Source organism: Stegostoma tigrinum, chromosome 7 (assembly GCF_030684315.1).
Source record: "Stegostoma tigrinum isolate sSteTig4 chromosome 7, sSteTig4.hap1, whole genome shotgun sequence".
In the NCBI taxonomy this organism is placed as follows: domain Eukaryota; kingdom Metazoa; phylum Chordata; class Chondrichthyes; order Orectolobiformes; family Stegostomatidae; genus Stegostoma; species Stegostoma tigrinum.
The window spans coordinates 104,957,219-104,984,444 of record NC_081360.1 but is presented as its reverse complement, the minus strand read 5'-3'; the positions used below and the strand labels follow the sequence as shown (position 1 = coordinate 104,984,444).

The window sequence follows — 27,226 nt, the reverse complement described above, 5'->3', positions numbered from 1 at the left end:
ACTCGGCAGGTCTGGCAGCATCTTTGGAGAAAGAAACCAAGTTAACATTTTGAGCTTGGCCTGACTTTGGAACTGAAGAGTTCTGAACAGAGTTCTGAAGAAAGTGTCATATTGGACTGTCATCTACCACTTCCTCTGGCAGTTCATTCCACATAAAAACCAAACTCTATGTGAAAACATTGCCCCTCAGGTCCCTTTTAAATCTGTCTCCTCTCCTCTTCCAGTAAAAAAGGACTGTAAGGAAAGGGGTAACCTGCCGTGGGTGGCTAAGGAAATAAGGGAGGCTATCAAATTCAAAGAGAAGGCATACAAAGTGGCCAAAAACAGCATGAAACTAGAAGTTTGGGAAAACTTTAAAGGTCAACAGAAAGCCACAAAAAGACCTATAAAGAAAAGTAAGATAGAAAATGAGAAAAAAACTAGCACAGAATATAAAGGCAGACAGCAAAAGTTTCTATAAACATAGAAAAAGAAAAAGAGTGGCTAAAGTAAACGTTGGCCCTTTAGAGGATGAGAAGGGGAATTTAGTTATGGGATATGATGAAATGGTCGAGGCATTGAACAGGTATTTTGTATCGGTCTTCACTGTGGAGGACATTAATAACATGCCAGTAATTGACAAAGAGACGAAGGTAGGTGAGGACCTGGAAACAATCATTATTACGGAAGAGGTAGTGTTGGGCAAGCTAATGGAGCTAAGGATTGATAAGTCTCCTGGCCCTGATGGAATGCATCCCAGGGTACTAAAAGAGATGGTGGGAGAAATAGCAGGTGCACCGGCGGTAGTTTTCCAAAATTCGCTGGACTCTGGGGCAATTCCAGCAGATTGGAAAACAGCAAATGTGACACCACTGTTTAAACGTTTTTAAAGCTAAGGTAGATTTTCTTTGAACAATAAAGGAATTAAGGGATACAGTGAGAGCGTGGTAGTGGATCTGAGTCCACGAAAAGATCAGCCGTGATCTTATTGAATGGCAGAGCAGGCTAAATGGGCCGGGTGGCCTACTCCTGCTCCTAGTTCTTACGTAAACCAATGCCCTTTGGTTTTGAATTCACCCATCCTAGGGACAAGGCCTTGGATATTCACCCTGTCCAGGCCCCTCCTGATTTTATAAACCTCTTTCAGGTCATCCCTCAACCTCCAACCTTCCAGGGAAGAAAGTCTCAGCCGATGTTTATAACTCAAGATTTCCATTCCCAGCAACATGCCGGTAAATCTTTTCCGAAAGGGTGAGTGAGTGGGGGAACAAAATTAGCAGATGGGGGAGAATATCAAGGGCCGAAGGGCCTGTTCTGTGCTGTATTGTTCTATATGTGAAAATGTGAATGTGTCACTTTGCTAGGGGGAGGAGAGAAGTAACAAATTATTGAAAAAGAGTAAGATTGCAAAGCCCAGGATATGGATGTTCTTGTACGCCAATCAAAAAATGTTAGGCACAGCAAATGAAGAGAAATACAAATAAAATGTTGGTGCTCGTTGCAATGAAAATGATGCTGCTTGGCCTGCTGTGTTCATCTAGCTCTACCCCTTGTTATCTCCAGCATCGGCAGTTCCTACTACCTCTAGAACAGTAAGAATGTTTTCTTATAACAGCACAAGGAATTGCTGAGACCACATCTGGAGAACTGTGCACAGTTTTGGTCTTGTTATTTAGCAAAGAGCATTATTTGCACCAGAAGCAGTTCAGGGAAATCATTTTGACTTTATTCTTTGACAGAATGTGGGTGCCACTGGCGAGGCCATTCCTTTTTGCCCATTCTGAATTGCCCAGCCCGCTGTGCACAGTCAATGAATTGTTGTGGATCTGGAGTCACATGTAGGCCAGACCAGGTAAGGATGGGAGACTTCCTTCCCTGAAAATACTAGTGAAGCAGATGGATTTTTCTGACAATTGACAATAATTCCATGATCAAGATTAGGTCAGCTCCATACTCGGATATTCCCGGATTTAATTTCACCATTGGCCATTGTAGGATTTGAAACCATGGCTTTGATGGCCAAATGGGATTACCACTGGTCTATCAATCTAGAAACTCAGTAAATGTCCTGGAGGCCCGGGTGTGAATTCCCACAGCAGATGGTGAAATTTGAATTTGAGAAATAAAAATTCAGAATTAAGAATCTACAAATGGCCGTGAATCCATTGTGGATTGTCAGAAAAACCCATCTCGTTCACTAAAGCCCTTTAGAGAAGGAAACTGCCAATTTCACATTGTCTGACCTACATATGACTCCAGACCCACAGCAATCTGGTTGACTCTCAGTTGCCCTCTGAAATGGCCGAGCAAGCCCCTCAGTTGTACCAATCGCTACGAACTCTCAAAGAAATGGAACTGGACGGATCACCTGGCATTGACCCAGGCACCAGAAAAGACAACGGCAGAAACAGCCCTATGGACCCTGCACTGTCCTCCTCACTAACATCTGGGGGTTAGTGCCCACATTGGGAGAGCTGTCTCACCGACTAGTCACGCAACAGCCTGACACAGTCACACTCACCGAATCATACCTTACAGATACTGTCCCACACACCAGCATCACCATCCCTGGGTATGTCCTGTCCCACCGGCAGGACAGACCCAGGAAAGGGCGGGGGGGAGGCGACACAGTGGGATACAGTCGGGAGGGAGTTACTCTGGGAGTCCTCAGCATTGACTCTGGACCCCATGAAGTCTCACAGCTTCAGGTTAAACATGGGCAAGGAAACCTCCTGCTGATTCCCACATACTGTCCTCCCCCAGCTGATGGGTCATTGCATCTCCATGTTGAACAACACTTAGAGGAAGCACTGAGGATGGTAAGGGCACAAAATGTACTCTGGATGGGGGATTTCAGTGTTCGCCACCAAGAGTGGCTCGGCAGCAGTAATACTGATCGGGCTGGTCGGGTCCTACAGGACATAGCTGTTAGACTGGGTCTGCGGCAGGTGGTGAGGGAACTGACCTCATCCTTATCAATCTGCCAGCTGCAGATGCATCTGTCTGTGACGGTATCGGTAACAGTGACCATCGCACAGTCCTTGTGGAGACAAGTCCCACCTTCACATTGAGAACACCCTCCATCGTGTTGTGTGGCACTATCCCCGTGCTCAATGGGACAGACTTCACACAGATCGAGCAACTCAAGGGCTGGGCATCCATGTGGCGCTGTGGGCCATCAACAGCAGCAGAACTGTACTCCAGTACAGTCTGTAACCTCATGGCTTGGCATATCCCCCACTCAACCATTACCATTAGGACAGGGGATCAGCCCTGGCTCAATGGAGAGTGCAGGAGGGCATGCCAGGAGCAGCACCAGGCTTACCTGAAGGTGAGGTACCGACCTGGTGAGGCCACCAAACAGGACTACTTGCCAAATAGCGAAAGCAGTAAGTGATAGAGAGAGCTAAGCGATCCCACAACCAATGGGTCAGATCTAAGCTCTGCAGTCCTGCCACATCCAGGTGTGAATGGTGGTGGACAATTAAACAACTCACTGGGGGAGGAGGCTCCACAAATATCTCCATCCTCAATGATGGAAGAACCCAGCGCATCAGTGCAAAAGATAAGGCTGAAGCATTTGCAGCAATCTTCAGCCAGAAGTGCTGAGTGGATGATCTATCTCAGCCTCCTCCAGTGGTCCCCAGTATTACAAATACCAGGCTTCAGCCAATTCAATTCACTCCACGTGATATCAAGAAACAGCTGGAGACACTGGATACTGCAAAGGTTGTGGGCCCTGACAGCATTCCAGCAATAGTACTGAAGGCTTGTGCTCCAGAACTTGCCGCTCCCCTAGCCAAGCTGTTCCAGTACAGTTACAACACTGGGATCTACCCGACAATGTGGAAAATTGCCCAGGTATGCCCTGTACACAAAAAGCAGGACAAATCCAACCCGGTCAGAAGCGTTTTCCCAGGGTGGAAGAGTCAGTTACTGGGGGGAATAAGTTTAAGGTGCGAGGGGAAAGGTTTAAAGGTGATGTACGAGGCAAGTTTTTTACACAGAGGGTGGTGTGTGCCTGGGACTCGCTGCTGGGGGAGGTAGTGGAAGCTGATACTATAGTGACTTTTAAAGGGCGTCTTGATAAATACATGAATAGGACAGGAAGAGAGGGATATGGTCGCTGGAAGGGTAGAAGGTTTAGTTATGAAGGGCAGCATGTCGGTGCAGGCTTGGAAGGCCAAAGGGCCTGTTCCTGTGCTGGAATTTTCTTAGTTCTTTGTTGTTCTTTGAATCCCTACATGACTATAAAAAGTGTGTTAGCACACTTAAGAGGGAAATCAGAAGAACAAAAAAGAGAGTATGAGATAGATCGGGCAGATAAGGTTAAAGATAATCCCAAGAGATTCTATCCCTGTATTAAGAGTAAAAGGGTGGCCACGGAGAGATTAGGTCCCCTTAAAGATCAGCATGGTGGTCCATGTGTGGAGCCACAGGAGAATGGGGAGATTATAAATGACTATTTCTCCTCACTGTTTACTGAAGAGAGAATCATGGACACGAAGGAAATAACAGAAACAAGTTGGTATATTTTGGACTGCATACACGTAGGCAGAGAGGAGGTGTTCGCAGTCTGAGATCACATTGAGGTGGATAATTTCCCTGGGCCTGTCAAGTCCATCCTCGGACATTGAGGAAGACTCAGTAAGAAATTGCAGAAATTGCGGAAATTCACCACTGGTGAAATTCCGGAAGACTGGAGGGTGGCTAATGTTGTTCCATTGTCTAAGAAAGGGAGCAAAGACAAGCCAGGGAACTACAGGCCAGTGTGCCTGAGATCAGTGGTAGCTAAGTTATTGGAGAGGATACTGAGCGACAGGATCAACCAACATTTGGATCGTCAAGGTCTGATTAGGGATAGTCAGCATGGATTTGTGCGCGGGAAGTCATGTCTGACAAATCTTGTAGTGTTTTTTGAAGAGGTACCCAAGAGGATAGATAAGGGTAGGGCAGTGTATCGTATCTATATGGACTTTAGTAAGGCCTTTGACAAAGTTCTGCACAGCAGGCTGGTCATGAAAATTCGGTCACATGGGATCGAGGGAGAGCTCGCTAACTGGGTTCAAAACTGGCTCGATGCTAGGAAGCAGAGGATGATGGTTGAAGGTTGTTTCTCAGTCCGGAGGCCGGTGCCACAGGGATCGGTGCTGGGACCTTTGTTATTTGTTATTGACATCAATGATCTGGATGTGAATGTATGAAGCATGAATAGAAAGTTTGCAGATGATACAAAATTATGAGGTATCGTTGATAGCGCAGAAAATTATCAAAAATTACAGAGGGATCGTGACCAGATGGGAAAGTGGGCTGAGGATTGGTAAATGCAGTTCAATACAGGTCAGTGTGAGGTGTTGCACTTTGGAAAGTCAAACCAAGGTAGGGCTTAGACAGTAAATGGGAAGGTCCTGAGGAGTGTTGTGGAACAGAGGGACCTAGGAGAACAAGTATATAGTTGGTTAAATGCAGCATCACAAGTAGACAGGTTAATGAAGAAGGCATTTAGCACGCTGGCTTCATCGGTCGAGGTATTGAGTACAGGAGTTGGGACATTATGTTACAGTTGTATAAATCGTTGGTGAGGCTGCACTTGGAGTATTTTGTACAGTTTTGGTCACCCTGCTATAGGAAAGAGATAGTTAAACTGGAAAGTGTGCAAAGAAGATTTACGGGGATGTTGCCAGGGCTAGTAGGCCTGAGTTATAGGGAGAGGTTGTCCAGGATGGGACTTTGTTCGTTGGAATGTCGGGAAATGAGGGGTGACCTTACTGAGATGTATACAATCATGAAGGGCAGAGATATGAAGTATGCATATAGCATTTCTCCCAGGGATGGGGAATTGAAAACTGCAGGGCATAGATTTATAGTGAGAGAGGGAAGATTTAAGCAGGACCTGAGGGGCAACTTCTTCACACGGAGAGTGGTGTGTGTATGGAATGGGCTGCCAGAGAAAGTGGTTGAGGCAGGTACAACAGCAACATTTAAAAACCACTTGGATAGGTGCATGGATAGGAAGGGTTTAGAGGGATAACGCTCAGGATAATGCGGTGAAAGAAGCTCGACACCATCCAGGACAAAGCAGCCGCTTGATTGGCACCACATCCACAAACATCCCACTCCCTCCACCCCCGACACTCAGTCGCAGCAGTGTGTACCATCTACAAGATGCACTGCAGAAACTCACCAAAGACCCTCAGACAGCACCTTCCAAACCCACGACCACTTCCATCCAGAAGGACAAGGGCAGCAGATACATGGGAACACCATCCCCTGCAAGTTCCCCTCCGAGTCACTCACCATCCTGACTTGGAAATATATTGCCGTTCCTTCACTGTCACTGGGTCAGAATCCTGGAATTCCCTCCCTAAGGAACATTGTGGGTCAACCCACAGCACATGGACTGCAGCGGTTCAAGAAGGCAGCTCACCCTCACCTTCTCGAGAGGGCAACTAGGGACGGGCAATAAATGCTGGGCCCAGACACCACCATCGCATGAATGAAGTTTAAAAATCTTGAACATTGAAGTGAACCTATTGTCTCAAATAAACCAGTTTGGGCCTTGGTCATTGGTTTCTGTTAATGTGGCAGTGGTCTTCTCATGTTCCTGAGTATTTTCTTTGTAACAGGCTTTTTTACCATCAGAAAAGGCAGCATTAGATTCAGGACATATTGTTTGTGATATGTTTGAAGTACAGTGTGCCAAAACTTACAAAGATAACTCACGGATATGCAAACATTCAAAAATGAAGACATGGCGTTGGATTTTAAAATAGATATTGCATGGTGCTGGTCCAATAGCGATAGCGTGGGACACCAGGTTCCCTGGAAAATCTAGGTTCATTTCTGTGATATCCCCATGACAGGGGTCCTGACCATTTTCATTTTCCTTATTGAAGCTTATAGAATAAGAGAGTGGACATGGAGAAGACGTTTCTGCAAGTAGGAGAGATGAGGGCCCGCAGGCAAAGCTCCAGAGTGAAGGGATGACCCTTCAGAGCTGAGATGAGGAGGAATGTCTTCAGCCAGAGGGAGGTGAATCTGTGGAACTTGTTGTCATAGAGGGCTATGGAGGCCAAGTCACTGTATATTTAATTGTATTTAAGGCGGAGATAGGAAGGCTCTTAATTAATAAGGGGGTCAAGGGTTATGGGGAGGGGGCAGGAGAATGGGGTTAAGAAACATATAAGCCATGGTCATATGGCAGAGCAGACCCGATAGGCTGAATGGCCCTATTTTGCTCCTATATCTTATGGTCTTATGGTCCTTGGTCTCAAATCATGGTGTAAATATCCAGGGCAGATCAGATTGTTATCTTTCACTTCACTCAAGAGTCTCACATTTTGTTCACTTCAGTCCTTGAGAGCTGGCCAGGCCCAGCAGCTCAGGAGAATGGGAAGAAACTGCTGGTGACACAGTGATGAAAGGTTAGGTGGACTGGCCATGGTAAATGCAAAGGGGAGAGGGTAAGTTCACTTTGGAGGTTCAGTGCTGACTCGCATGGCCTCTTTCTGCACTGTAGAACGTAGAGCATAGAACAGTGCAGCACAGTCCAGGCCCTTCGGCCCACGATGTGGTGCCAAACGTTTACCCTAAACCTAAGGTCTATCTAACCTCCAACCCTACCTTATACTATCATCCATAATCCGATCTAAAGCTGCTTAAATGCCCCTAATGAGGTTGACCCCACTACCATCTCCGGCAATGCATTCCACGCCCCTCCCACTCTCTGAGTAAAGAACCTACCTCTGACATCCCCCCTATATCTCCCTCCACTCACTTTAAAACTATGTCCCCTTGTAATAGCTACCTCCACCCTAGGAAAAAGTCTCTGGCTGTCCACTCTATCTATACCTCTGATCATTTTGTACACCTCTATCAAGTCACCTCATTGTTCTAAAGAGAAAAGCCCGAGCTCTCTCAACCTTTCCTCATAAGACCTTCCCTCCATTCCAGGCAACATCCTGGTAAATCTCCTCTGCACCTTTTCTAACGCTTCCACGTCTTTCCTGTAATTCTAGGAACAGTGTGAACACACACAAACACACACACAAACACACACACACACACTCTCACACACACACACACACACACACACACACACACACACACACACACACACACACACACACACACACACACACACACACCTGTCACTCCATTGACCCTCCTTCCCCCTGTGGAGGGTGGAGGGTGGAGCAGAGTTCTCACTTCCAGGCAACAAACTGGCAATATACTGTACTGAAAGCAAACTGTCCCCAGTTGAGAGGCCTGTAGATGGAAAGCACATGTGCTGTAAGCCTCACTCCAGAATCAGGGCGAGTGAGCTGGGGGTTGGGGGAGGGGAGGTAGTGGAGAATGTGAGGTACACATGGTTAACAGGCACAGGAACCAGGCAACGGGCAATTAATGCCAGGTGAGACTCTTAATCGCCCAGACCAGCCGCAGTTCCTCAGCACTAAAACATAACGAGTGAAACAGTGGTGTTCTGAATTAAAGTATTGCATTATTTAAAACTCAGTCCAGTTACAGCTCCTGGTTTGGCCCAAAACTGTGTCTCCAGAACCAGCAATGATCTCAGTCTCGGAAGAGTTGAGTCATTGCAGGATGGGTTTCCAGGCTGCTCCTCCCTCTGATGCTCTCAACAGCATCAGTCTCACCCAGCGTTCGACAAGTTAGCTCGAGAGAGAGAGAGAGAGAGAGAGAGAGAGACTATCCAATCAGAGAGCAGGCTCCAATGTGCAAGGAGACCACTTGGATACAGATTGGCCAGGATCTTCCCAACAGGGACTCCAAAGTTTATGCCAGCTAGATTCATAGCAACATGTCAACCATCTCCATCAAATCCTCCCGGGACAGGCACAGCAGGGCAGCAGAGACTGAGTCGGGGACATGACTGAGATTTGAGAAATGATGAGGGGCAACATGATGGAGGGATCAATGACCCAGGCCAGATATTTAAGGGAAGGGGCAGGAGATTGAGAGGGGATGTGAGAAAAACTTTTCACTCAGAGGGTGGTAGGAGTCTGGAACTCACTGCCTGTAAGCGTGGGAGACACAGAGACCCTCATCGCTTTGAAGAGGGGTTTAGATGTGAACTTCAGATGCCAAGGCCGACAGTACTAAGGGTCAAGTGCCAGGAAATAGGGTTAGAACAGTTCGGTGGCTGAATGGCCTTTTACTAAACAGCACCCTTCTATAAGTGAAGTACATACACCGTTAGATGGAGAATTAAACTGCCTCTGCTCTTTTAAACTGAAAACTCAACTCTCTCCCCATCAAATATTGACAGAACAGTGCACATAGGATGCGAGATAGCGTAAAGCTCTCACTACACCTTTAAACTGAATGTAAAGCCTCCTCCACACTTTCATCATCAAACACTCCCAGGGACAGGAACAGCACGGGGTTAGATACAGAGTAAAGCTCTCTCTACACTGTCTCCCATCAAACACTCCTAGGACAGGGACAGCACGGGGTTAGATACAGAGTAAAGCTCCCTCTACACTGTCCCCCATTAAACGCTCCCAAGAGGGGGACAGCACGGGGTTAGATACAGAGTAAATCTCCGTCTACACTGTCCCCATCAAACACTCTCAGGACAGGGACAGCACGGGGTTAGATACAGAGTAAAGCTTCCTCTACACTGTTCCCCCATCAAACACTCCCAGGACAGGGACCGCATGGGGTTAGATACAGAGTAAAGCTCTCTCTACACTGTCCCCCATCAAACACTCCCAGGACAGGGACCGCACAGGGTTAGATACAGAGTAAAGCTCTCTCTACACTGTCCCCCATCAAACACTCCCAGGGACAGGGACAGCACGGGGTTAGATACAGAGTAAAGCTCTCTCTACACTGCGGAACTCCGTTCCTAATTCATACAGTTGTATGTATCACTTATGTTTCCTGGACAAGACTTATCCTGTGCGATGGGGAGGTGACAGGAAGAGTAGGGAATTTCTCTCTCTGTCGCCCAGAAATTGTGGCTCAACAAAGGTGATGCTGTGTGGCACTATCCCCGTGTTCAATGGGACAGACTTCACACAGATCGAGCAACTCAAGGGCTGGGCATCCATGAGTCGCTGTGGGCCATCAACAGCAGCAGAATTGTACTCCAGCACAGTCTGTAACCTCATGGCCCAGTGTATCCCCCACTCAACCATTACCATCAAGCCAGGGGAGCAGCCCTGGTTCAATGGAGAGTGCAGGAGGGCATGCCAAGAGCAGCACCAGGCTTACCTGAAAGTGAGGTACCAACCTGGTGAAGCCACCAAAGAGGACTACTTGCCAAATAGCGAAAGCAGTAAGTGATAGACAGAGCTAAGTGATCCCACAACCAATGGGTCAGATCTAAGCTCTGCAGTCCTGCCACATCCAGGTGTGAATGGTGGTGGGCAATTAAATAACTCACTGGAGGAGGAGGGTCCACAAATATCCCCCGTCCTCAATGATGGAAGAGCCCAGCACATAAGGGCAAAAGATAAGGCTGAAGTATTCACAGCAATCTTCAGCCAGAAGTGCTGAGTGGATGATCTATCTCAGCCTCCTCCAGTGGTCCCCAGCGTCACAGACTCCAGTCTTCAGTCAATTCAATTCACTCCACGTGATGTCAAGAAACGGTTGGAGGCACTGGATACTGCAAAGGTTGTGGGCCCTGACAACATTCCGGCAATAGTACTGAAGGCTTGTGCTCCAGAACTTGCCGCTCCCCTAGCCAAGCTGTTCCAGTACAGTTACAACACTGGGATCTACCCGACAATGTGGACAATTCCCCAGGTATGTCCTGTGCATAAAGAACAGGACAATCCAACCCGGCCAATCACCGCCCCATCAGTCTCCTCTCGATCATCAGTAAAGTGATGGAAGGTGTCAGTAACAGCGCTATTAAGCAGCACCTGCTCAGCAATGACCTGCTCAGCGACACCCAGTTTGGGTTCCGCCAGGGCCACTCAGCTCCTGGTCTCATTACAGCCTTGGTTCACACATGGACAAAAGAGCTGAGTTCCAGAGGTGAGGTGAGAGTGAATATACTCTGAGGGCAGATCACAGGCTCCAAATCTATTAAATGTTATAAAGGCAGAATGTTGTAAGATTCGTAACTACCAAGTGGATGAAACATTACCAGAGCCTGCAAGAATGTAGAGTTCATCTTAAAATCAGACCAGCCACAACTTTTTTGTATTGCACAGCAGGGCTCAAAGGTCCAAGTCGCATAGTCTGGTTCTTTGTTCACATCTTGCAGCAAGTAACTCCCCTCCTGACTCCCCAAAGCCTGTCCCACCATCTCCAAGGCACAAGTCAGGAGTGTGATGGAATACTCCCCACTTGCCTGGATGGGTGCAGCCCCAACAACACTCAAGAAGCTCAACACCGTCCAGGACAAAGCAGCCGCTTGATTGGCACCACATCCACAAACATCCCACTCCCTCCACCACCAACACTCAGTAGCAGCAGTGTGTACTATCTACAAGATGCTCTGCAGAAACTCACCAAAGACCCTCAGGCAGCACCTTCCAAACCCACGACCACTTCCATCTAGAAGGACAAGGGCAGCAGATACATGGGAACACCACCCCCTGCAAGTTCCCCTCCGAGCCACTCACCATCCTGACTTGGAAATATATCCCCGTTCCTTCACTGTCACTGGGTCAGAATCCTGGAACATCCCCACTAAGGACATTGTGGGTCAATCCACAGCACATGGACTGCAGCGGGTCAAGAAGGCAGCTCACCCCCACCTTCTCAAGGGGCAACTAGGGACGGATAATAAATAATGGCCCAGCCAGCAACACCACATTATATGAAGGAATTAAAAATGTTGACACATGTGACACAGTGATTTTCTGGCTCATTCTCACTGCCTTATGACTGTGTGGTGGTGCGAAAGGGATTACATTAAGAGGAGAGCTCCCCACTGGTTCAGCTGTTTTACTAATCGCTGCACTGCTGCTGTTGAAATGTCCTGCCACAACATGATCAGTTCCTGATTGGCTCCATCTTCAGGAAGTTGCCTCTGATGAGCTCCTGATTAACTGCTGCTCCATCCTCAGAAGCTGTTTCCCTCTGACTCATTCCCACGATATTCCATGTGATACATTCCCAGGATACTCCATGTGACCTATTCCCAGGACACTCACTGTTGTCCATCCCCAAAATGCTGCAGAGTTCTAAGGAAGAGTTACCGGACCCGAAACATTAACTCTGTTTTCTCCTCCACAGATGCTGCCAGACCTGCCGAGCTTTTCCAGCAACTTTGTTTTTGTCCCAGAATGTTGTATTTGATCAAGAGTAAAGCTCCCCCTATGGACTATTTTTCCCCAGAAACCACTCCCAGGACAGGGACAGCACAGGGTTAGATCCAGAGTAAAGCTCTCTCTACACTGTCCCCCATCAAACACTCCCAGGAGAGGGACAGCACAGGGTTAGATCCAGAGTAAAGCTCTCGCTACACAGTCCCCCATCAAACAGTCCCAGCATAGGGACAGCACGGGGTTAGATACAGAGTAAAGCTCCCTCTACACTGTCCCCATCAAACAGTCCCAGCACAGGGACAGCAAGGAGTTAGATACAGAGTAAAGTTCCCTCTACACTGTCCCCCATCAAACAGTCCCAGCACAGGGACAGCACGGGGTTAGATACAGAGCACGTTCCTGGGATTCTCCCTGTGACCCATTCCCAGAATGCTGTGCTTAATTCAACAGCTCTGTGCTCCAGCACCAATGGTTTCAGGCATGTTCCAGGTCTCCCTGGAAGGCAGATCACAATCCTCCACGTTGCTCACCTCCCCTCATCCTTATGGATTCATCCTCATGGCCATTGTTGGGCACTCATTCTCTCCTCGAACTGGGGCACTCTCCTCCTCCCTCACACCCCCTCCCTTAAAGACCGTCGGGCTTCTTTTGCCGAGATAACATGCTGAATCCAAACTTGTGGTTACTCCCGAGGCCCAGTGTGACCTTTGGCTCCTGTTCCATTGGGAGCTGCCCTGATGACTTCCTGCTGGTGACTGTGAAGGTGAGTTGGTGAGGGGTGGAGAGGGTGGAAGGGTGGCGTGTGACTCTCAGGTAACAGCCCAGAGTGTCCTCTGGAGTGTGGCGGGGTAAAACCCATCATGTTGCTGTTTGATTTGGCTTTTGATTGAATGATTGATTGACACAGGCAACCTCCCCCCAATCACCCAGACCAGGCCTCGCGTGATTTATGACTGGGACCAGTCAAATCCCCATCCTGGTTCAGAATTGGGGGTGGAACGCTCACTCCAACGTTAAACCAAGGCATCACTCCTACGAGGAAACCTTCACATTGCCAAGGTTCGAATGAGCAGCGTGTATGGCTGCCATGTTGGCTTGTTGATTGCCCATAATCCCTTACGACAGTCGAGCTGAGTTGGTGTGTGTTCTGTCCTTCCAGTAATTCAGCACTATTCAAACACAGGCCTGGCTTTACTCTCTCACCACCCTGTCAAATGTCAGCTTCTGTGAACACGAACATTCTGCAGATGTTATGAGTCTCATTTTCACTGTCACTGTTAAGCACATCAACAGATCCAGCCCTTGTAAAAACCAAAGTGCTGTCAATTTGGGGAACATCAGTGATTAATAACCAGCTGGGTCTGACATCAGCATGCCTACTCTCCAGCCCAGATTCTCAGGCACTCAGTGACGTTGAGAATGACCCCCACAGCCCACACCCGAGCCACCTGACAACACAATGCTCACAGAAAAACTGACCTCCTTCCCTTGCCTCACTGTCTGAACAGCTTGCATCCTTACACTCTGCTCAACAACACCACACCAGTCAATTACAAACACTGCATCAAATTTAATTAGGGGACTCGTTTCAGGCAATGAGTTGGGAACAAATCGACAGCAATGTCCAGAAAACACAGGCAAGATAAAGGTCAGTCAGTGCACACTCTCTGAATGTTGACTGACAAAACGGAGGCACAGTCTGTTATCAGAGACACTCAGTAATCAGCAAGTCAAGTGCCACAGCATTGCATATATGGTTCATCCAATGTGTTACAGTACAGGGTACAGTGTTTATTCAGCAGGGTAAGGGTCACTCACTGTGTAACTGTACAGAGTCAGTGTTTATTCAGCAGGGTAAGGGTCATTCGCTGTGTAACTGTACAGGGTCAGTGTTTATTCAGCAGGGTAAGGGTCACTCACTGTGTAACTGTACAGAGTCAGTGTTTATTCAGCAGGGTAAGGGTCACTCACTGTGTAACTGTACAGAGTCAGTGTTTATTCAGCAGGGTAAGGGTCACTCACTGTGTAACTGTACAGAGTCAGTGTTTATTCAGGGTAAGGGTCACTCACTGTGTAACCGTACAGGGTCAGTGTTTATTCAGCCGGGTAAGGTCACTCTCTGTGTAACTGTAAGGAGTGACGTTTATCATTTGCGATCTGGTATGAACTGCTCTGCCCTTGTGAGACAAAATGAAGTGGAATTGATTGGAATCTTTAATGTGGCAGCATTGTTCGGCAGGAAGTAATTAGCTGTCCTTGGAGATTGTAGAAACATGTGTCAGCGAGCTCTGGAACTGTCTTCATTTCTGTTTTGGGGATTTTTGGAACTAACTCAGCAAGAGCCTGAACAAGACATGGAGATACGTGATCATTGGTCTGCAGAAACTGATTATGGCAAAGCTATGCAAATAAAGATGGGGGAAGGAAGGAATGGAAACTGCAAAGCTGAGATCGCTGGAGTTTTTATTGCAAGGATTTCACCAGAGGGTGTTACAATCAGCAAAAACAAAATTAGTCCATGCTTTCTCAGTCCTCAGGCCTAATTGAAAGTGAAAACCTCAGGGAACTCCTTCTGGAATAGTCTAATGCACCGCACATACGCACCCTCACAAAGCAGAATCGTCAACTTTTACTGAAGTCATTTGTATCTGCATCTGTTAGCTTCAACTGTGCTGGTTGCTCGAGTCTGCACAGACACTCTCCTCACAGAAGATATTTTGGAGAATTACTCGAAAGCAAGTCATCTTTGAAACAAACAGATGCAGGGAAAAAGCCTCACGCATGCTGGGCAGAACCGATCCAAGACACAAAGTCTCTTGCCTGCCCTGCTGCCTGCCTCCCTGTCCCTCCCTCCCCACCCACCTGCCTGCCTCACTGTCCCTCCTCGCACATCCAGCCCCCTGCCTCCCCGCACACCCGGCCCCCTGCCGCCCCGCACACCCGGCCCCCTGCCGCCCCGCACACCTGTGCCCTTCCTCCCCGCACACCCGGCGTTGCCTCCCCGCACACCTGGCGTTGCCACGCCGCACACTGCCCTCTGCCTCCCCGCTCACCCGGCCCCTGCCCTCCCGCTCACCTGCCCCCTGTCTCCCCGCTCACCTGCCCCCTGCCTCCCACAACACCCGGCCCGTGCCGCCCCGCACATCTGTGCCCTGCCTCCCCGCACACCCGGTGTTGCCACCCTGCACACCGGCCCCTGCTGCCCCGCACACCCGGCCCCTGCTGCCCCACACACCCGGCCCCTGCCTCCCCGCACACCCGGCGTTGCCACCCCGCACACCGCCCCCTGCCTCCCACAACACCCGGCCCTGCCGCCCCACTCACCCGGCCCCTGCCCCCCCCCGCACACCCGGCCCCTGCCACCCCGCACACCGCCCCCTGCCTCCCACAACACCCGGCCCTGCCGCCCCGCTCACCCGGCCCATGCCCCCCCCCGCCGGCTCACCCGGCCCCTGCCCCCCCCCCCCCGCTCACCCGGCCCCTGCCCCCCCCCCGCTCACCCGGCCCCTGCCCCCCCCCGCTCACCCGGCCCCTGCCTCCCCCGCTCACCCGCTGGAGACTTTGTGGGAGACCTGTGCTGCCTAAGTATGAGAGAGGTGACTGAGCCAGGCACTAACCAGACAATGGCGAGGCCAGCGCTGGGCGTTCTTCTGGAGTAATGACCCCAGAGATCACGGTCAAGATCAGTTTTATTTCTGAGGGCTCCTCCTGAGATTTTGTCAAGGTCGACTTTTCAGGTTTCAGGGGCTCGTTTGGAATTCTTGCTCCTCCGTTGTTGGTCAGGTCAGCCACACAGTTACAAGCCAGTCTGTGTTTGTGTGGATGAAATCAGAATGCACACCACACCAGGTTACAGTCCAACAGGTTTATGTGAAATCACAAGCTTTCAGAGCCTCGCTCCTTCGTCACTTAGCGTGGAGGTGTGCTTCTCTCCAGCTCACCTGATGAAGGGGCAGCGCTCCAAAAACTTGTGATTTCACATAAACGTGTTGGGTTCTGAGGAAGGGTCACCAGAGCCTAAGCATTAACTCTTGCTATTTTCCTCCACAGATGCTGCCAGACCTGCTGAGCTTTTCCAGCAGCTTTGTTTTTGTTCCTGTTGAACTGTCACCTGGTGTCACGTGACAGTCCATTCCAGTCCAACACCAGCACCTCCAGGCTTTGCATTTATATATCAGCCTCTGCAACCCATTCAGAAGCAGAATCAGAAGAATTCAGCAATATCTTCACTATCCACTATCCTTGAGAGTTAAAACCTTTTAAAAGTAATACAGTGAGAATTCAGGGTCAGCATGTTCCTCACAGAGTGAAGGGCAAGGACAGCAAGTCCAGGGAACCCTGGGAGTCAAGGGATACTGAGCGTTTGAAAATGAAAAAGGGAGAAGTATGTGTCAGATACAGCCCATTGAAAACAGGGAAGGGATTTCGCGAGTATATAGAGAGTGTAGGAGCTGTTTTAAAAGGGTATCAGGAGGACAAAGGAGGTCAAGAGATATCTTTGGGAGATGGGATCAGGGAAAACCCCACGGCATTTTATAACTAATTCGGAGTAAGAGGATTACCAGGAAAAGGGTGGGATTTATCAGAGGCCAAAATGTCAGCCTGTGTGTGGAGCGAGTGAACATGGGTGAGGTCTGAAATGAATATTTCTCACCTGTCTTCACAGCGAAGACATTGCAGAGGGCGATTTCACAAGTTTCCAGAATACAATAAGATTACTAAGGATGTGTTCCAGGCTGGTGTAAGAGGTAGGGGAGGAGAATACTGGGGCCCTGGCAGAGATATTTAATACTCACTGAGCCTGACCACAGGTGAAGTGCCGGATGACTGGAGGATGGTTAATGTGGTTCCTCTGTTCAAGAAGGACAGCAGGGATAGGCCAGGGAATAACAGAGCAGTTAGTCTGACATCAGTGGTAAGGCAATTATCGATTATAATTTAAGGATTAAGTAATAATTGGACAGATAGGGATTGATCAGGGATAGTCAGCACGGATTTGTTAGAGGGAGATCCTGTCTGACTAATTTAATTCAGCTTTTTGAAAAGGTGATTAAATATATCGGTGAGGGTGCTGCAGTTGATGTGGTTTACATGGGCCTCAGCCAGGCCTTTCACAACGGCCCACATGGAAGGCTGCTCCGAAAGGTAACAGCCCATGGGATCCAACTATTGATATTGATTGGCAGTGACGAAGACAAATGCAAATGTTAGCATTCATTCCAAGAGGGCTGCGGAGTTACCAGACTTTCTCCAGTCAATCCACTTCATTTCACACGCCCCAATTCCATTGCTGATGTGAGGAAACATGGAGCTGGTCAGATAGATTGGTCCCAAGGTGGCATTACCACCCCTGCGATAAATCTCCTCAAATGTCCACCACATTGACCGTACTGGATTGGATAAGGTGTGGCCTCAAACTGAACCACAAACAGAACAAACAGGCAGCTGAATGCGAGAAGTGTCGGAATCATTGAATCATCAAGTGATGGACTAAGAGAATCGTACAGTAAGAAGAGATCCTTCAGCCCATCAAGCCTGTGCCATTAAAAATACACTAGATCCTATACTTTCCCACACTCAGCCCATAGCCTTGGGTATTACAACACCTCAAGCACTTGTCTAAGAACTTTTTAAAAGTTGTGGGGTTTCCTGCCTCAACTCCCAGGCAGTGCATTCCACATCCCCACCAATCTCTGGGTGAAAAAGCTTTTCTTTAAATCCCCTCTAATCCTCAATTTAAAATCATTTTCTTTTGTAACTGGCCGTCCAACTGTGGGGAGCAGTTGTTTTCTATCCACACTGTTCATGCACCTCATAGTCTTACACACCTCAATCAGATCACCCTGAGATAATGGGAACTGCAGATGCTGAAGAATCTGATATGACAAAGTGTGGAGCTGGATGAACACAGCAGAAACAGGAAGGGTCTAGGTCCGAAACATCAGCCTTCCTGCTCCTCTAATGCTGCTTGGCCTGTTGTGTTTATCCAGCTCTACACCTCTAAATCCCATTTACCTGTGCTTGGTCTGCAGTCAACTCTGCCCTGGTATTTTAAGGGCTTGTCCAGATGCTTCTTCAATGTTGCGACAGAACCTGTCTCTACCACCCTCTCAGGCTGCACGTTCCATATTTCTACCACCCTCTGGGTGAAAAGAAATATTTCTCAGATCTCCCCTAACCCACTTGGTCCTCACCACAAACTTATGCCCCTCTGGTCTCAGGCACAGCTGCCATGGGAAAAAGCCCTCAGCCTCCTTTGCCCCAAGGAAAACAAACACAATCTATCCAGTTTCTCCTCCTAACAGCCTGGTGAATCTCCTCTGCACCATTTGCGGTGCAGTCACGCCCTTCCGATAGTGTGACAACCAGAACGGTACATAGTCTTCCAGCTGTGGTCTCACCAATACTTTATAAAGTTGTAACAAGACATCCTTGCCCCTATATTTCCTATCCTGTGTACCTTCTTCACTATCCTGGGACTGATGGACTTGTACACCAAAGTTGCTTTGTTCCTCAGTATACCCTAGGGATTGCAATTCATTGTGTGCGTCCTTCCTTATTAAACTTCATAAAATACATCAGCTCGCAATTATCAGGATTAAATACCATCTGCCACTGCTCTGCCTAATTTACCAGCTGATCAATATCAGGCTGTAGCCTGCGATCATCCTCTTCACTCTCAATGGCATCACCAATTCTTATGTCAACTATAAGCTGACTAATTACACCTTCCACATGCTTGTCCAAGTCGGTAGTGTACATAACAAACAGCAAAGATCTCAACATTGATCCCTGTGGCACATCACTGGTCACAGGCTTCCAATCGCAAAGCAACCCTCCACCATCATTCTTTGCCTTCTGTTTGTCGGCCAGTTTTCGAGTCAGTTTGCCAACTTGCCTTGCCTGGAGGTATATTGTCCAGCATGTCTCTACAGAAAGTTCCTCGAGTTATAATTTTTTTGCTTTTGAAGACCACATTCTCAGACATTCTATTTATCTCTGAATGAGCAGAATGCATGGGCTCACTCAGGGATCTGCTGGACGTGGTCAGGCTGGCCGCTGACAATAACATTTCCTTTCCCTGACCTGGACATCTTGCTCGGTCTGCTGTGCTTGGCAGTGACCAAGCTGAATGAGATCAGTGTTAAGTGCAACTTGCAGTTCCAACTCAATGACATCCATCTGTGGGTCCAGAGGGATATCTCTGTTTTTGGCGGGATTTGGGAATCAGCTGACAGCATCAGAAATAGTCAAATGGGAATGTGTACTGTACTCCTAAATTAGATCTTTGGATCTTGGTAAATAAACATTGGAGGAGTGTTTGTCAGAGGTCTAAAGCAGGTCAGTTCTGACTGTTTGCGGTGGGTGAAGAACACAATGGTTGCAGAATTGGCACAGCTGTGTTCCAAAAACCAAGCGCTTTGAAAGTTTCTGCTTTCAAATAAACCTGTTGGACTATAATCTGGTATTGTATGACTTCTGACTGGAAGCTCTAGCCAGAGTTTCCCTATCATTGTGTTGAGCAGTTTCCCTGAAGCCTTGTAAGGACCTTAGAACCAAACGTCAGCTTTTGTGCTCCTGAGATGCTGCTTGGCCTGCTGTGTTCATCCAGCCTCACATTTTATTATCTTGGAATTCTCCAGCATCTGCAGTTCCCATTATCTCTGAAATTGTGCAACAGGTTCATCAGCCTGAGGCTCTGTGGGATGGATCTACCTCTAACATAGTGACTTCAGCAGGTCATAACATGGAAGAAGACATTTGCTGGGTGGGAAAGCACTTTTGAGAAATGGAAGTTGGTGCTGGCCCACAAACTGTTTATTTTGTGGAGGACCCTCAAAGAGGAAGCACTTTGGTCAGGATATTTGGATCCTATGGAATGAAAAGAGGGTGAAATTGAAACATCTTTGTCATGTGGTGTAGGCATCTCCTGTACATTATCTCTAAGGTTTTGGAGTGGATCTGTAGCTCGGATTGTGGGTGTTAAGGTTGGATGGCTCTCCGAGCTGGTTCATTGTTCCGCAGACGTTTCATTACCGTTCTGGGTAACATGCCCAGTGCAGCCTCCAATGAAGTGCTATTGTGTTCTCCTGCCTGGTTTCTAAACTCTGGAGTAAAAAGAGCTGGATTGCCTTGCTTCCGGTTTTCCTTCACTGTGGAGTGTTTATATACACTCACCGACCCCATATACACCCCACTACGAAGGAAAACCGGAAGTGAGGTATTCCAGCTCAACAGACCCCAGAGTTTAAAAACCAGGTGGGAAACAATAACAGCGCTTTATCGGAGGCTGCGCTGAGGATGTTACCCAGCACAGTAACGAAACGTCTGCAGAACAACGAACCAGCTCGGCAAGCCAACCAGCCTCAACATCATCGGACATGGAATAGTGTTGGTTAGATGGGCTTCAGATCGGTATGGCAGGTCGGCACAACATCGAGGGCCGAAGGGCCTGTACTGTGCTGCAATGTTCTATGAATTATTCTATGGTATATTGTCAGAGACAGCGAGGCATGCTGGTCAATCCGAGACGGCAGGATCCATGTGTTACTGGAGTCTGTCCTGACTGGCTGACAATTCACATGGTAATCTGAGGAATCAGTGCCGATTGAAACCTGTTCCAAACATTGTCAGCTCCCTCCCACTCTGGGAAAGACTCTGGGAAATATCAGTCCTTGGTAATGAGCTTGAAAAACTGCTTGATAATCATTCTTCATAGGTACCTCTTTCGTACAACGTTCCACCTCCTTGGATTTAACATAAACATGTAGTGCTAGCTTATCTCAAAACACAAGGAATGGAGCTGCACCCATCGACAGGAACACAGGAAATCAAGTAGGGCATTCAGCCCCACAAGCCTGTTACACGCAGGAAGCCAACTTTAGGGATGATTTTGTCTTTTTTAATTCTAATTTGATCCTACCCTGAGTGGCAATGCTGCACTGACCCACTGCTGGGCTTTATCCTGTCACAGGTCACAATATGATATAGATCATTATATACGAAGAGAACACAAATAACTGGTCCAGCCTCTTCACTGCTGTGAGGTGCCCACTCTGAGGCAGGAGTTGGCAGTTAATGCAAATTCATGTAATCCATGTAAGTTTTCTGAAGAAGGGTCTGGACACTGAAACGTCAGCTTTCCTGCTCCTCTGATGCTGCTTGGCCTGCTGTGTTCATCCAGCTCCACACCTTGTTATCTCAGATACTCCAGCATCTGCAGTTCCTACTCTCTCTCTCTGGCTTATCATTTGTAGATTACACCACACTGTGCTCATTTCCTGAGTACGTCATGTGTAAAATGTACAAAGGGATGAGATTTGCTTCAGCACCAGCATTAATTTTGGTGGGCAGCACATGTTGTCCATCATCCAACCAGGGGTTTGTCATTTGACCATAAGACCATAAGACATAGGAGTGGAAGTAAGGCCATTCAGCCCATCGAGTCCCATCTGTCATTTAATTATGGCTGATGGGCATTTCAACTCTATTTGGATGGAGATGAAAGCTTCCCCATTTATTGCGTTGTGGTGACATGTTCTGCCTCACTGAGCTCTGTAAGCTGTAATGTTGCCATTGGCTTTTAGACATTGGTGACATGATTGTGTGCCAATGTTAAAAGTTTAGAAGTTTCTTTGATATTATAGAGTCACAGCCATACAGGACGGAAATCAACACTTCAGTTCAACCCATCTATGCCAACCAAGTTTCCCAAACTAAACTAATCCAACTTGCCTTCATTTGGCCCATATCCCTTTAAACCTTTCCCATTCATTTATCAGTCCAAATGCTTTTTAAATGTTGTAACTGTCCCAACCTCCACCACTTCCTCTGGCAGCTCATTCCACACACGCACCACCCTCTGTGTGAAAAACATTGCCCCTCAGGTCCCTTTTAAATCTTTCTCCTCTCACCTTAAAATTATGCCCCCTAGTTTTGAACTCCCCCACCCTCGTGGAAAGACCTTTACTATTCACCTTATCCATGCCCCTTGATTATATAAAACTCTACAAGGTCACCCCTCAGCACTCCCAGTCTATCCAGCCTGTCCCTATTGCACTGACCCTCCATTCCCAGCAACATCCTGGTAGATCTTTTCTGGGCCCTCTCCAATTCAATAGTATCTGTCCTATAGCAGGGTGACCAGAACCACACACTGTACAATATTATTCCCCGGTTGGACCTTCTTCACAAGTGGCTGTGAAGTACTGTGTTGAACTGTGGGAATTGGCTTCTTACCCATTTTAAATCAATGGCCTCCTATGGAACTTAACTCCGATGGATAGTGTAGGGGGAGGGGCTTAGATTAGTTCACAGGTCGGCACAACATCGAGGGCCGAAGGGCCTGTTCTGCACTGTATTGCTCTATGTTCTATGTTCTATAAGGATCTTTCCAGTGATCATTCAGAATAGTTGAGTGTTTGATTGTTTGTTTCCAAAAACAATAAGGAGTTTGACAGAAAAGCTCAGCAGGTCTGGCACATCTGTGAAGGAAATAATACAGTTAGCATTCCGGGTCTGGTGACGCTTCCTCATAACTGGCCAGACCTGCTGAGCTTTTCCAGCAACTTCTGCTTTTGTTCCTGATTTATAACATCTGCACTTCTTTCGGTTTTTATTTAGGAGTTTGACAGATTGTTTTTCACCTTCAGCTAAGTTCTGAGGAAGGGTCACCGGACCCGAAATGTTAACTCTGACTTTTTTCATCACAGATGCTGCCAGACCTGCTCAGCTTTTCCAGCAACTTCTGCTTTTGTTTTCCTCCTTCAGCTATTTGTTGATCCAGGAATTAAAGACTGATTCTTTCTTTAAACAGCTGAAATTCAGACAAAATATCAGTATAATTTCAATCCATACCCAGATGTTTGCTTTCCACCTTTCTTTTGTAGTCCTATGCTCTTTAAATTACCTGTTTAAAACCTGTGTTGTAATGCAATGCTTAGAATCATAGAATCATACAATACAGAAGAGGCACTTCAGCCCATCACGTCTACTGTCAAAATTACACTGCTAAGGGTCCAGGCCCGAAACGTCAGCTTTTGTGCTCCTGAGATGCTGCTTGGCCTGCTGTGTTCATCCAGCCTCACATTTTATTATCCTGCTACAAATCCGACTGGTTTAGGGAGTGACCTTACCAAAATTAATTAAGTCATGATGGGTATAGATAAGGTAAATGCAGCCTCATTAGGGAATTTCAACACTTGGAGACATATTCCTAAAGTGAGAGGGGAAAAGTTTTTTAAAAAATGAGGTTTTTTTTACACATAGGGTGGTTCATGTGTGAATGAACTTCCAGAGGAGGTGGTGGATGCTGGTACAGTTACAATGTTTTAGAAGACATTCAGCTAACCACAGGAAAGGGAAAGATTTGGAGGAAACTGGGCCAAGCACAGTCAGTTTGGGATTATGGTTGGCTTGGACTGGTTAGACCAAAGGTTCTGCTTCCGTGCTGTATGATCCTATGACTCTAGTCCCATATTTTTGTACTACTTCCTCTGAAGACCAGGTGGTGGAATTGAGCGATGATGGTGAGGCATTCGAGATCGGTGTGCTGGTAAATTCCAGCGTTTTGGGCTGTCCTTCCTCCTTGGATTGCTTTGCCCAATCGATTCTATCAGTTGTAAACTGCCACTTTTTTCTAGATCAGACACCTGATTGGGCAGAGAGAGTAGGTACTCATAACTGTTCCTCTTCTGTGATCGCCTCCTTCAGTAGAGTTGTAGTCTTCAGTCTTGTTTGGAGTTGTAAATATTAACTTTGAACTCATGGAAATGATTAGTAATGGCTCTTAGGAAGAGAGTTCCTCACGGCTACCACCCACTCGATCACCCTTTTGTACCTTTTCTGTTTCTCGCTCTCACCATTAGTTGCCACTATCTTCTGGTGATGGCCAATTGATACCATGACATAGCTCCTTGGATCAAACACCTCTATCAGTCTGAAATTCCTGGAGAACATCCATGTGTGTTAGCTCACATGACATGTGTCAAAAGTGCTGGGTTCTTGTTGAGACAGCTATCTTGAACATTATTAACAAGACTTGTAATTTTTAATGTTAATATAGCATTCATTTACACATAATACATAGGACAAAGCAGCTGCTTGATTGGCACCACATCCACAAACATCCCACTCCCTCCACCCCCGATGCTCAGTAGCAGCAGTGTGTACCATCTACAAGATGCCCTGCAGAAACTCACCAAAGATCCTCAGGCAGCACCTTCCAAACCCATGACCACTTCCATCCAGAAGGACAAGGGCAGCGATACATGGGAACACCATCCCCTGCAAGTTCCCCTCCAACCTGACTTGGAAATACATCGCTATTCCCTCAGTGTTGCTGTGTCACAATCCTGGAATTCCCACCCTCAGGGCATGGACTGACGGCAGTTTCTTGAAGGCAGTTCATCACCACCTTCTGAAGGGCAGCTAGGGACAGGCATTAAATGTGGCCCGGCCAGCGACACCCATTTCCCACAAGTGATTGAGTCTGTGTTCTGAAGTTACTGATTATTCTTGTAGCATATTTATTGCTGAATGTGTATTCCCCTAGCATTGACTCCATTACACTGAGAGCCAGTGACCAAAAGCAAGGGCTTTTAGGCTTGAGCATTAGAATTAGATTTAGGTTTTATTGTTAAGTGCACTTAAGAACAGCAGTGCAGCAAAACAGTGAAAAGTACAATCTTGCTACTCAGCAGAGCCATTTTACGTACAAAAGTTGGAGTTGAAATGCCCATCAGCCATGATTTAAATGGTGGAGTGGACTTGATGGGCCGAACGGCCTTACTTCCACTCCTACATCTTATGGTCTTGTCTTATGGTCTAAAAACACCTCATGATGTCGTGTTACTGTCTTGAAGGTACACTGTCCTTCTGAGGCAGCTCACCGCCACTTTCTCCAGAGCAATGAGGGACAAACAATAAATGTTGGACTCAGCCAGTGACACCCACATCCCACAAATGAATAAAAATAAACCCTGACTGACACTGACCAAAGATTACCAACACTGATCAACGGCGACCAATGCTAACCAACAGTGACCAGTGCTGACTAAAAAATAACCAGTACTGACCAATGCTGACCAAAGGTAACCAACACTGATCAATGCTGATTGATATTGACCAATAATTAAAGTTGACCAACACTGTGCAACAGTGGCCAATATTGACCAATACTAACACAGCCCAACATTGATGAATACTGACCAATAATAACCACATATGATCAACAATGGCAAACACTGATCAATACTGACCAATATTAATGCAAATTTACCTACACTGATCTACACAGATAAATATTGTCCAATGATAGCCAACGATAGCAAACAAAGTCCAAAACGATCAACAATGATTAACTGATCAAAACTGACCAACATAGTTCACTGTTGATCAACGCTGACCAACACTGACCAATACTGTTCACTGCTGACCAACATTGAACAATGCTGTCCGATACCGATCAATGCCGACCAACACTGGCCAATACTGTTCAATACCGACCAATACCAACTAACAATGATCCAATGACAGAGAGAACTCACCAGCTCATAGTTCACCGGAGAGACACACAAGGCTGTGACCTGCAAGAAAAGAAAGATTTAAGATGAGATGGGTAACGAGTCGAAACTAAAGTTAATCACAATGTCTTGAGTCAACCTTTTATTCATTCAAACGATGAGGATGTCGCTGAATGGACCAGCATTTATTGCCCATCCCTAATTGCCCAAGGGCGGTTAAGAGTCAACCACATTGCTGTGGTTGTTCTGGAGTCGTGGGGAGAGTAATTGGGCACAAGGAGCTCTCTAGTCTCTGGGTAATTCAAAAGGTGCAAGGTTTGACATATCAACGTGGATTTCACAAGCTTCAAAATCTCCCCTCACCCTACCAAATCCCAGAACCAGCCCAGCTTATCCCTGCCTCCCTAACCTGTTCTTCCTCTTACCTATCCCCTCCTCCCACCTCAAGCCACACCTCCATTTCCTACCTCCTAACCTCATCCTGCCCCCTTGACCTGTCCGTCCTCCTCGTACTGACCTATCTCCGCCTTACCTCCCCACCTACACTCTCTTCTCCACCTATCTTATCCTCTATCCATCTTCAGTCCACTTCCCCCTCTCTCCCTATTTATTCCAGTTCCCTCCCCCCATCCCCCTCTCTGATGAAGGGTCTAGGCCCGAAACGTCAGCTTTTGTGCTCCTAAGATGCTGCTTGGCCTGCTGTGTTCAGTTAGCTCCACACTTTGTTATCAAGGATTGAACTGGTTCTTTTAGTCTACTGAGAATGAGGAACTGACCATGAATATATCTAACTTCTGGCAACTATAAATGAGGACACGGCATCATTCTGATTCAGAAGAAGGCCATGCAGCTGCTCTGTTATTGGGTGATCACAGCTGATTAACTTTGATCAGTTACAAAGATAGCTAATAGGACAGTTGGGATTGTTTGGAAAATTACAGGATCACATCAAACAGCAGGCGTTATGATTTCTGTTTTTACGAGTGTGGGCTTGTTAGTTTCTGCGCCAGGGCAGTACCAGACCTGTACAGTGTGTATTCCATTAGCTGGCTGATTGAATCAAGCCTGAATACATTCATACACAGAGAGCCATTTCCTGCAAATCAAAGGGACATTTCCAAGACTTGTAACATTTCTCAAATCACCTGGATGTTTGGACAACCTAAGGTGCACCACTGCTTTCTCCATGGCCAACCCATCCATGACCCAATAAATAAGTACCCTCTCCTATGGTGTAAATTGGTGCAGCCATTTAAAATTTTATACTTTCACATTTGTCCTAATGATTGCCAGATTAAACATTTTGGGACAACTTGTCTCTCTTTATAGCAGTAATAATAAGACTCTTCCACAGACAGGATTGGATATAAGTCCAGAAGAAGGCTTCTGACCCGAAATGTCAACTTTCCTGCTCCTCTGATACTGCCTGGTCTGCTGCACTCTTCCAGCTCCACATGGTTTTATCTCTGTCTC

General features: G+C 47.3%; 1 protein-coding gene across 9 annotated transcripts in view; it reads right to left on the bottom strand.

Moving 5' to 3' along the window:
- Positions 1-27,226, bottom strand: part of tns1b (tensin 1b) — a 571,744-nt gene that overhangs the window by 221,560 nt on the left and 322,958 nt on the right. For all 9 annotated transcript variants that reach the window (XM_059647607.1, XM_059647608.1, XM_059647610.1 and 6 more), the window contains one exon: positions 25,778-25,816. In XM_059647607.1, coding sequence (XP_059503590.1) covers positions 25,778-25,816 — 39 coding nt within the window. The remainder of the gene's footprint in view (positions 1-25,777; positions 25,817-27,226) is intronic.